The sequence below is a fragment of the Gymnoscopelus microlampas genome, assembly GCF_963454915.1.
Source record: "Gymnoscopelus microlampas genome assembly, chromosome: 23".
Taxonomy (NCBI): domain Eukaryota; kingdom Metazoa; phylum Chordata; class Actinopteri; order Myctophiformes; family Myctophidae; genus Gymnoscopelus; species Gymnoscopelus microlampas.
In genome coordinates this window covers 1,035,260-1,047,840 of record NC_139960.1, presented here as the reverse complement: position 1 = coordinate 1,047,840, position 12,581 = coordinate 1,035,260, and the positions used below count along the sequence as shown (strand labels likewise).

Below are 12,581 nucleotides of genomic sequence, written 5' to 3'. Positions count from 1 at the left end.
TCCGCAGTATAGCAAGTTAATTTGATGTTTGTCAGGCACTATAATGACCGTGAACCGTGGCCTTTATTTCAGTTACTTCTATACCCGGCTGTGGCTTCTGCCTTTGCGGTATGTTAGTGTCTGTCTCTCTGCTTAACAGCCGGAGTATTTGTTTATTCATTTTCCTTATTTTCTAGTTTTTAGTGTCTGAACATTCTGTCATGTTACTGTATTTCACTGGAAGTCATTAATGTATTGTTTCTGTCTTACAGGCCTGGAGCTGGGGTCAGCCTGCCCATATTCCCCCTCCCCCTTTGTTTTATTGTTAAGCCATTATTATTATTATTATTATTATTAGCACATTGACTGCCAAGCCCGTAGTCCTACGGGCCGTTAAATCCAACCGTTAAGTGCCAAGCCCGTAGTCCTACGGGCCAAGGTCTTTTTAATGGTTTACATTAGATTAACCCCTCAGGCACTTTGTTGGTTAATCTCTTACATGAAAATGACGTAGAAGTAAAAAAAAAAAAAAATCTGAACATGTGATCACACAAAACATCATCTAAAGCAGTGATCAGGGGTCCCAAATCTAAAGTTTAATCCCAGTAATCACTCTCTCTCTCTCTCTGCCTCAGCTGGGCTGCAGTAATCAACAAAGCCGCATGGCAGGTTCGTTGTGGAAGCGTGTGCACATCACATTCCACGCTGGTAATGTGCACGCGCATCCATGCACTCTGACTGCCTGTAATCACTGAATAGCAAGCAGCTGGCTCTATGGGGGAAGGGAGGGTGTGCACGTCAATGCTCGCACTCGTAACGTGCACCCGCAGCAGCAACCTTTCCCACAGATCATAACACAAACACACAGCATGTTACCCCTTTGATAAACTGACTGATCGCGCCGCCAATATTGTTGTTTTGTAAATAAAATAAAAAAATCTGAACATGTGATCACACAAAACATCATCTAAAGCAGTGATCAGGCAAACCTAAAGTTGAATCCGAGCGATCGCTCTCTCTCTCTCTCTCTCTCCCTCAGCTGCGCTGCAGTCAACAAAAGGAAGCGTGTGCACATCACATTCCACGCTGGTAATGTGCACGCGCATCCATGCACTCTGACTGCCTGTAATCACCGAATAGCAGCAGCCGCTCTATGGGGGAAGGGAGGGTGTGCACGTCAATGCTCGCACTCGGATCTGGATCCAGGTTATTGTGACCTCAGATCAAAGCCACGGTGGAAAAATAACAGGTGTCCTGAGATCGGAAACCTACAAAAGGGGCATGCGCGAAGCCCTCTTTCTGTGCATTTTCAAAAAGTTTATCCAAGAGCCGAGGGCTCGGCTTGGGAACCGGCCGGCGGCGGCTCTCAGTCGGGGCAACAGTCTTTTTTCCAGTGGTAAGCATACTTTTCTTTATCGTTTTATGTGTTACAAGTTGATTTGATCGAGTTGTATTCGTTACTACTTCATCTGACCGTGCGTTTAGTTGATTCAATGCAGAAAAGTAAACTATCGTCGTTGCCCGCGTTGCCAGTTTGCTAAGCCATGGTTCACATGACGCTTGTATCTGTTTCAGGGCTAGGTCTGCTAAGCCACACTGGACTTGTTTTTCTGTAAATCTGCTTGGAAATTATGGTAATTGTGGTTGTGATCTTGTAGATGGACTATTTTCACCTTTTTTTTAGATATGTTTGAAGTGCCCATGTGGCCTAATACTCGGCTATTCGCTTCTTGTGGGCTCGTTTTCATAGACCTGGTTGCGTATTACTTTCCCACGATCTGGCAACATAGACGACAGGCTGTGGCCCGTTTTGAGTGACTGTATGTGGCTGCGGTTCTCAACCTGTGGTTCGTTGCTCACATACAGCCACATACAGTCACTCAAGACGGGCCACAGCCTGATCGTGCCAGATCGTGGGAAAGTAATATGCGACCAGGGAAAGTAATACGCGACCAGGTGTGTGTGTGTGTGTGTGTGTGTGTGTGTGTGTGTGTGTGTGTGTGTGTGTGTGTGTGTGTGTGTGTGTGTGTGTGTGTGTGTGTGTGTGTGTGTGTGTATATGCATGCATCTATCTTATGAGATGATTATGTTTAGGCTCTATTGATTTTTTTTTATTGTGTAAAAATAGCAGATCTACAAGCTCAAAGAGCTGTGTGTGTGTGGTATTAGGGGTGAGTGAATTGTCAATTATAGCACAGGAATGAAAAAATGCTAAAACCAGGGTAATGGTAAATGTATTCTCTCATATTTATTTATTCAGTGTATATATGCATGTGGTCTGTGGATGATAAATGCTTTGCTAAAGATGGACATAATATCTAAAAAAAAGTATATGTTATGTTACACAGGGTCGCATGCTAGTGGTGAGGAGGAGGTGGAGGAGGGAGCAGTTGGTGGAGCGGTTGGTGGAGCTGGTCGTGCAGGTAAGAATTATTATCGTGTGTGTGTGTGTGTGTGTGTGTGTGTGTGTGTGAAAGAAAAAAGTATTTTATGGTAATGATCTATTTCTATAATTCACAGGACATCCCCTTCACAGCTGGGACTCCGGGTCCTCAGAACGCCGCTGCTGCTCTGCAGTCTGATGAGCCCGTGGACTTCTTTCAGCTGCTACTCATCAGTGGACCAGGACATTTCGAGCTCAGTCTTCCTGTGATGTTTCTCCTTCCTGGACACGGGCAGCATGCCATCAGGGTGCAAGGTGGAGATCATCGTGACGATTTTTGTTTTCTTGGCTCGCCATGCCAGTACCATCACGTCCCTGGAGTGGCGAGAGATGGTGGACCCCAGTGGCAGCTTTGCAGGGGTAACATCTGCGATGGCTGGTGGCTGTCCTCGCTTCTTACGAAGGGTCCCGCAGACGTATGTATTTTTCTTGTCCAGGAGCATAATGGCCGTCCCCACCGAGTTGTACAGGTTGTCCATATAGAGCCTATATCCACATCCGGCTAAACTGCCTAAGAGTTGTGTTATGATGGCAGGTAGTGTCTGCTTCCGCTTACAGTATGGCAGCATGTTGTGGAGGTAGCCTGTTGCTGAATCACACAAAATGTGCGACCTGATGCCGTACTTGACCGGCTTCTGTGGGGCATAGACCTTGAACTGTGGCGTCCCCGCCACAACAGCATTCCCTCATCAAGACTGATGTCCACGCTCGGCAGGTACATCTCCTGGAAATTGGCCAGCAAGGACTGCAGCACTGGGCGGACTCTCCAGAGTTTGTCTGCGTCTTCGGGCTTTTTTGGTACAGGGCGGGGGATGGTGTTGTCCACGAAGTGGAGGTTGCTCAAAATGGCCTGGAACCTGTTCCTTGGCATGACTTTCCGGAAGACAGCGGCCTCGATGTACTCATCAGTGGACCAGTACATTTCGAGCTCAGGCTTTTGGTTGATTCCTGTCAGAAGAAAGAGCCCCAGGAAGCGCTTGAGCTCGTTTAGATCCACCGCTTTCCACTTCTTTGATCTGCCATACTTCTTGTCACTGCGCGGCTGCTGTGAGGCATAGAGGTTGGTTTGAGTGCAGATTTCCTCCAACAACTCATCCTAAAATAAACACTTATTTTTGTTTATGTATTTATTTGCACTGATTGCACTCAATTTATTGATTTGAATGATTAGTATTTATTATTTGATGTAGTTACGTTTAGTTTGAAATGACTTTGAAAGCACTTTGTGAAGCAGCTGCTACTATGTTGTTCAACCTATCAACCTCAACCTGCCTATTCATACTGTTTCATGCCAGGCAGATGTTTTACTTTTATTTATTTATTTTGCTCTAATAGCACCAATTTGTTGTTGTACTCCCTAGAGATTCATGTCATAAATGGCATAAGAGAAAAAAAGGCAAGCTTGTAGATCTGCTATGAATGTAGTATTGAGATTTTGAATTGTGTGGGCAAAAAGTTTGGAAAATGACGCTCTCGATGAATATATTGATGTTGCACATCAACTTTGAATTATTATTATTTATTATTATTTGAAAAAAAAAATGAAGAAAAAAAATATATAGTGAAAAATGTTGTTTGAATTGAGCACTTTGGAGCGAAACAGAGCAATAAATGTACAATCAAAAGCAATATATTTTTTTTTTATATAAACAAGTATTGTTTACATGACTGATGTCAATGAAGGCGCGAAATAAATTTGAAACACTTTTGAAATCAAGTTATGCCTCTAAATGTGTGTCATTTACTAAAACGCTCATATCTCAGCTTCTGAAGAAAAAGGCCTCTTTTTGGTGCATACCAAGCTGTATTCAAACTCCTCTAGCTAAAGAACGGAGCATGGTATCAACTCACTTTTTCTTTCAGATGAAAGAAGAGATTCTAAGCTTTTTTTTTTAGATATTCTATGTTTTCATAGTCCTAGTACAAAATGTTCTGTGGGCCCTCAAAAATGAGTCAGAATGGTCAAAAACCTTGGCAGTGGGAAGCCATTTCTAGAAAACCCCTTGGCAGTCAATGTGTTAGGGGCGGCAGTGGCTCAGGGGTAGAGTGGCCGGGTAGAGTGAACTGGAAACCGCCAGGTTCCCAGTTTCGATCCCGGGCTGGGGCGCTCCCCCAGATTTAGTGTGGAAGTGTCCTTGAGCAAGACGCTGAACCCCTAATTGCTCCTGATGAGCAGGTTGGTGTCTTGCATGGTTTCCTCCTCCATCGGTGTGTGAATGAGTGAATGTAATGCACATTCTATGTAAAGCGCTTTGGATAAAAGCACTATATATATATGCACCATTTATTAGTCTTATTCCATTTGATGCATCCTACTTTTATTATTGATGACGAATGAGGATGATGATATTAACCTGTTAAATTACAATAAAGATTTTGGTACTTTTGCTAAACGCATGTCTCTGCCTTTATAATTTATGGTATATAACTTGTGTGAGGAATACCTCGTCTCTCGTACACTGCCCGGCCCCTAGGCTGACCCTACCTTCTTTTCTAATTACCTTGACCTTTGCCCTCCTTCAAAACCACCATAGAAGAGAACCTGTTTGTAAAGTCTAAGCTTAACACCAGAAATGCCCCCTCCCCCTCCCCCCAACTGTTTACTGTACATATAGCCTACGTTTATTGCTTCTAGAGTTGATGATGTCTTGTTTATTATTGTTTATTATTGAATGTCTTGATGAATTGAATACACAGGATACCATAATGGAAAAACAACAAGCACTGATCCACATTTCCCCCCCCCCATTCTGAATCCCCATAGACGTGTTTAATATCGCGTCAAATAAGAACTGTGTTCCAAAAATAAACAAATGACCCCGGCGGTTTGACTCTTATGGATATGAAGCATCAACTGACGGTGAGAAAACCATAATGTTACTTGCGACGAATTAGTTCATTTTTCACCAGTAACAGACTGTATCAAGTATAATGACTGACTATCATAAACTATACAGAACCTCCTCCCTGACAATATCACAGAGACAGTTTGTTTATTTTTGGACCACAATTCTTATATGAGACGATTCTATGATGACCCAATGTTATTCTCCATAGAGAAACGACTTTACGGCCCAGGGGATGAACGAGTGACGTCAGGACTTCTGTACTCTAAAGGGCTTTTTGTATTATCTTTTAGCACATCGTATAATTGTACCACTGTTCTATTGGCAAACTGTTAGTAAAGTATTCCATCTTGGCCCAGCCAATAGAGCTCTTGCCCCGCCCGGCTGCTGAAAGACGGGGGCCAGAAAAAAAGAAAAGAAATCGATCAAGAACAGATTGATTGATTGAATACTTTAGCAGTTTGTGGGGGGAAAATAAAGCACAGAAAAGTACATTTCAATACAAGGTCTGTTAAGAGGATTTAAAAACCCAAGAAGGCACTATGGCTTGTTTCCATTGGGGTCCTTTGTACTCAATTAATCGTAAAAAAAAATAAAAATGTCTGCCCCTCCAATGGCTGGGCACCAGACAGGCAGCCAATCAGCACTGTGTCCATACTGTGGGAACGGCACACGGTGCATCAGTGGTGGAAGAAATACTCAGATATTTTGATTTGATTAGACGTTCTACAGGAAAAAACACATTTTACATCATGTTCATCGTAGAAACGTCAAGGATACAAACACAGAAAAGTCTTGCGACTTATTTTCATTGTGATCCTTGTGGTCTGAGACAAACAACACTGCGACAGAATACATACAGGTAAACAGTACAGTAATAAATAAAACGACCAATGACTACACTACCTACAGCATAAATACATATAATCACATTGCTAACACATAAGCGACCCTACTATTTCGGCAACATTTTCTAAAAGCCATGCTTTGACCCTTATCTTAAAGAGGAGATGGCTGCTGGTGCTCTTTATGGTCAGGGGTTTACTGCTCCTTCAAATCTAAGTGAGCGTTTTCCCATGTCAGTGGTGAACTGAACGTGGGGCATGGTCAGGTCTGCTATGCTGGCTCTGGTTAGGTGGGAATGGGCTTCGCTACGCTTCTGAAAAAGATTACATAGGTACACAGGGGGCGCTGTGTGTTTATGTAGATGTTATGCACCAGGTTCAGCTGTAGTTGAACTGACCAGGGCCCTATTCCACGAAAGGTGAAGTAAATAAGCCTGGCCTTAAGTCAAATCCAGGCTTGACAAAGTCGGGTCAGTATAGCCTGGTTTATTCGGTTCCATGAACGCCAAGCCAGGCTGAAAAGGAGCGACTTTGTCAAGCCAGGCTGTGTCGAGCCAGGATAATGAAGCCAGGCTTCACGTATTCCTATAAAAGACCATGAAAGTCGATAGCAGCGGTAGACGTGCAATAACCCCACATTTGCAAGACCACTTTGGTAGAGGTTTGGGTTGTGTCATCATGATCTAACTCCAAAGGTGGACAAGAAATTTAAAAAAAATTCTCCATTGACTAGAAATTGATGGAAAGAAAGACATTTTTTATAATATTAAAAAAAAGCTGTAATTATCAAACATCTAACAACAATATGAACTATAGTGTTAACAGTGTGACAATGACATATCACATGAGCCATTGTGAAACAATTATGATTCATGGTCACACACTATTTCAGTAATATAATTAATTTGATTATATCTTATTGTATTTATTTCATTTTATTTGAATGCAGGGTCATTCAAATGAGTCCATATACAACACATGTGTTGAATTAACTGTGGAAAAACTTGAAGAACAAAGCACTGGATTAAGTAAGCTTGGCTGTTAGCCTGCTCCTGACCAGGCTAACTTCACAGCTAAATTGCCATGGTAACTAAGGTAGGATTGCTTCAATTCTCTTTCGTGGAATTGAGTCATGGCTAAACTTAGCTAGGGTGAACTGGCTAAACTAATCTTCAAGATAATTCAGCTTTCATGGAACCGATTCATCCCTAATCCTGGCTAAACTTTCGTGGAATAGCTAGGGACCTGGCTACCAGAGGGAGCCAACCCAACTGCTGGAAATTATGTTTTCCAACATGGTCCCTTGCAGACAGTCCCCAAGACAAGCCTGACCAACCTATTTTGAGAAACCTGCAGCTTCTCTTTTAGCAATACCTTATTATAAAAATGCCGCCCCACCAAAACATGGTCGGCAGCTGTTAAACTCAGGGTTTTTTTTTGCAGCCAGCGCATTCTAAATAAACGGAGTGACCCACCTGTCACTCACTCTCAGGACCCTCCCATGTAGACAGCTACAACCAGTTGCTCTATCACAGTGGTTTTCAACCAGTGGTCCGGGGACCACCGGTGGTCCTTGAGCAGTGTTGGGCATAACAGCGTTTAAATAAACGGCGTTACCTAACGCCGTTATTTTTTCCAGTAACGAGTAATCTCATTAATTACAATTTCCATCGTTGCAACGCCGTTACCGTTACTGACAATGAAATGTGCTCCGTTACTATGTCAAACGTCCCCAAGCTTTCTGTTACCAGACCACGGGCCAACTGACTGTGTGTGTGTGTGTGTGTGTGTGTGTGTGTGTGTGTGTGTGTGTGTGTGTGTGTGCTCCTCCTGCTGCGCAGCAAACATGACACGGTTAGAAAAAAATACCAAGGATACGACAGTGATGTCTCTTACTATTTGCTGTTACACAACCAGGAAGTAACACGGACTCGACGCTGTTTAAGCAGTGTCATGTGACATGACATCACTGACGAATCCTTGGTATTAGTATCTTCTTGGGATTTTTTTTACAAACAAACCCAGCGCGTTGCACACACACTACCCACCCGGCACACATGAGGGTGGAAAGCGTTTGTCAACGTCTGTCCAAAACAACTCTAATTTAGGCAAGCATCTCTCCTTGACACATGCTTCCACTAAACTAGTGGAGGTGGTGCGATCAAGGTTTTTGCGATCCGATCAGGCAGTTGCTCTGTAAAGCACTTTGAGCTGCATTTATGTCATGAAAGGTGCTATATAAATAAAGTTTATTATTATTATTATCTAATGTTAACCCCCCTCGGGGCTCCGCTTCAACCCACCCCCTCTGCCCCCCACGCTCAGAAAAAAAGAAAAGAAAAGTATTTTGCTGCGAGTCACTTTCTCTTTTATTTCAAATGCGTCCCCATCAGTCTAAAGAAGAGCCTCGATGGACAGCTAGGCCTACTATGTTGCAAAAGACGCCATCTAAGTATCCCTTTTATGTAGGCATTGTCTTTTTTAATAAGACGGACAATAATACATCCTGTGGGTTAATGATTAATCACCAGGTTCGAGAGAGCAGTGGTGGAAAAAGTAGTCACATTATTTAGTCTTATCCAACAATAACAAAATATTCTAGTTTTGGTTCTGAAGTCTAAATGTCATCAAATGGTGGGATCCGTGGCTTAAATGTGGAATAAATAATGGACCTTGATATGAAAAAGGTTGAAAACCACTGGCCTAGAGGAGAGAATGAGTGAGGAAGAGAAGGACAAAAACGGCAGAAGAAAGTGGTTGTCTCTAGTCTACACCATTGAAGTTTATTTCTCCCTCATGGCAAAGGTTATTATGTGTAAGTAGTAGCCTATAAGTACCTGTCTATATTGTTCTACTCTATGCGGGAGGCATGCGTTAATCCGACAGACCTTTTCTCCGACTATGTGGCATCCGCGTGCGGTTAGGGTTAGGGTGCGGGTTTGGTTCGGGTTTAGTATTGGAAACGACGGAGCGCTGCGCTGTCGGAGGAATGCGCTGTCGTACTGCACCCCTCTATGCACCTGGCTTGTGAAACCTGCTCCCAAAAACAATCCAAATTCTTTGACATATTACACCTTTTTTACGCAAATAGTTACTTTTCCTAGTAACTAGTTACTTTTACAATAGAGTAATTCAGTTACAAACTCAGTTACTTTTTTGGAGAAGTAACTAACTATAACTAATTACTTTTTTTAAAGTAACGCGCCCAACACTGTCCTTGAGGGAGTACCAGGGGGTCCCCAGCTAAATTACTTAACATAGCATCACACAATAATTTTTAACCACTTAGCTTTGGCTATTAAAAAATAGCAGATCTACAAGCCGCGCTATGAGCTTGTAGATCTGCTATTTTTGAAAAACCTTGAAAAACTCTGCATATCTTTGAATATTTATATTTTTTAAAGCGAAAATTCACTGATATATTCTGGGGGTCCATGGCACAGAACATTTTCAAATGGGGGTCCGCGGCAAAATGTAGATCAATTTAGGGGTCCTTGGCATGGAAAAGGTTGTGGTACATAGCCCGTCACCAGAGACATATTGATCATATCGAGTAGGGATGCACCAACCGGGGTCAGGACCTCTTTAAGTAATCTAGTTGGGACTGGATCCAAGAGACAGGTCGTTGGTTTGGAAGATGTGATCATTAAAGTAAATTCGGACCTGAGAGAAACTGTCCAACTAAACTATACACTATGTTGTACAGCCACTTCTGAGGATACTACATCCGAGGGTGGTCCAGTAGGGGCTGAGAGTAGTAGGTTAGATTGAACAGAAGATCGATTGGAAGACGAGGAGACCTTCCAAAGAGGAGGTAGTAGGGTGTATAGCTATAGTTGCCTCACTCTTTGTACAGTTGTATGCATGGACAACTTTAGCCAAGGACTCTTTCCAATCTTCTTTCTCTTTGTCTTCTAGGGTCCGCAACATTGACAATAGGGTACGGTTAAATCGTTCAACCTGCCCGTTTCCCTGTGGGTGGTAAGGTGTCGTGTGGGAGCCCTGAACGCCTGAGAGGTCCTTCAGCCTGGTCATCAGGTTGTTCTCAAACTCCTTGCCCATGTCGTGATGTAAACGATTCGCAAAACCAAACTTAAGTGCAAAGTCATTGAAGAGCTTTTCTGCCACCGTTTTTGCCGCCTTGTTTCTTGTAGCGTAGGCTTGTGCAAACCTCGTAAAATGGTCCATGACCACCAAGATGTACTCATAGCCATGCTTGCATTTGTCCAAATGGAGAAAGTCTATTGAGACTAGCTCAAATGGATAGGTGGTATGGATAGGTCTCAAAGGTGCACGGGTCTGCTTGCTCGGTTTCTTCCTTTTAAGACAATCGCACACACTGGTAACAAAATGTTCTACCTCTTTGTGCATCTGTGGCCAGTAGAACCTTTCTCGGATGAGGTCAAGTGTTCTCTCCACCCCTAGGTGGCTCATGTCTTGGTGCAGGTCTTTGAAAACCAGTGGGCAGTAGGCTTTGGGAATCACCAGCTGTTCTCTGTGAGAGGTTCTGCGGCGCAGGACACCATCTTCATCTACCTGGATCTTTAGCCATTGTTTTAGTAGTGCGGCTACAGCATGGTGTTCTGTCCTCATCTCAGTTCTACTTGGTCTCCTATTCTGTGACTTAAACCAAAGGACTCTGGATATGATGTTATCCTCTTCTTGAGCTTTGCGTATTTGTGCTGAGGTGAGAGGCTGGCCAGTCTCACAGTCTTTCACAATGCTCAAGGTGTCAATGTGAACCACTCCAATGCCTTGACACGGGGTGCTCCTTTCCACCATCACGCTTTCCATGGACGCACTGATTGCCTCTTGACTTGCCTCTGCTGTACAGCTTCTCATGTAGTCCTCTATGTCCAATGGCATCCGAGACAGCCCATCAGCATCTGCGTTGTTTTTCCCATGGCGATAGCGTATGATGAAGTTGTAATCTGCTAACTCCGCCACCCATCTGTGCCCCGTTGCATTGAGTTTTGCGGTAGTGAGCACATATGTCAATGGATTGTTGTCTGTGTAAACAACAAACGATGAAGCATGGAACAAGTAGTCACGGAAGCGTTCACAAATGGCCCACTTCAACGCTAAAAACTCCAGCTTCCCGGAATGCAGATGGTACCTCTTCTCGGATGGACTCAGGGTGCGGGAGCCATACGCTATCACTCTCATCTTCCCTTGCTGACGCTGATACAATACAGCACCCAAACCAACCTGGGATGCGTCACAATGTAACACGAAGGGCTGAGTGAAGTCAGGATATCCAAGGATAGGGGGCTTTGTGAGGGCATCAATCAGAAGGGCTGAGTGAAGTCAGGATATCCAAGGCTAGGGGGCTTTGTGAGGGCATCAATCAGCTGGTTCAACACTTCCTGGTGAGAGTTGGTCCACTGTATGGGTGAGCGTGATGGTAAATGACCTTTATTTTTCTTCACTGTTTTCTTGTGTCTTTCTGCTTGTGGGTCAGGGGTGTGCTCTTCAGGGTTTGGGATGGCTAGTAGGCTGTACAGTGGAAGGGCCACGCGGGAGAAATTGGGGATATAAGGCCTATAGTAAGATAGGAACCCTAGCACCTGGCGTAGATCACCGACAGTGGCAATTGTTCTTCCCTTCAGATTCATCACAGGCGCCATCTCCGTGTGGTCCATGGTGTAACCTTCTCCGGTCACCCGTCTGCCCAGAAATCGCACACTGGGTTTAAACAGCTCACACTTCTTCGGAGTTAACTTAACACCATGCTCCTTGCAGCGCTGGAGGACTAAACGGACATGCTCCAGGTGTTCTTCAAAGCTGCTGCTGTGTACTACCGTGTCTCTCAGACCAGCCATGCAATGTTCCATGCTTCGCTGGAATTCTGCAGGGGCGGAACTCAGGCCAAACGGTATGCGGACCCATTCATAGCCCCCAGGGCGTGATGAAGGCTGTCAGTGGACGGCTCGCTTCATCAAGGGAGCCCTGGTGGTAAGCCTTTCCCTGGTCTAACACCGAAAACATTGAACTTCCCCCCAGTGCATCCAGCATGTCTTGGATCCTCGGTATGGGATGCCGGTCTGGCACTGACTTGCGGTTTAGTTCTCTGAAGTCACAACAGAGGCGCAGGCTTCCATCTTTCTTTCGAACGCATACCACAGGCGATGAATATGGTGACCGTGATGGAGTGATCCACCCCTTGTTCAGCAGATCCTGCAGGTATTCTTTTACTTGATTGATTGATTGATTGATTGATTGATTGATTGATGTACTTTATTTAGTAAGACATGAGAACAACAGTACATGGAAGTACAAATTCACAATACGAGGTCTACTAAACTGGAAGACTCATAAAAGCACAAAGCTTGTTTCAAATGAGTTCCCCACGCACACAAATCATGATGACATATAAGAGACAGACAGATAAACACAACTACTATATAATGTCATACAATCAGTTTACAGGTTACTGGTATGAAGAGTGAGTGAGAAATATGTACAAAA

General features: G+C 43.9%; 1 protein-coding gene across 1 annotated transcript; it reads right to left on the bottom strand.

Annotated features, from left to right (window-relative positions):
* Nucleotides 1-11,401: 11,401 nt before the first annotated feature.
* LOC311040049 (uncharacterized protein) lies at nt 11,402-11,947 on the bottom strand (the record flags this gene model as incomplete). Its single annotated transcript, XM_084050121.1, has 1 exon — nt 11,402-11,947. The coding sequence occupies one exon, from the start codon at nt 11,945-11,947 to the stop codon at nt 11,402-11,404; it is 546 nt and encodes a 181-aa protein (XP_083906247.1).
* Between the last annotated feature and the right edge of the window lie 634 nt (nt 11,948-12,581).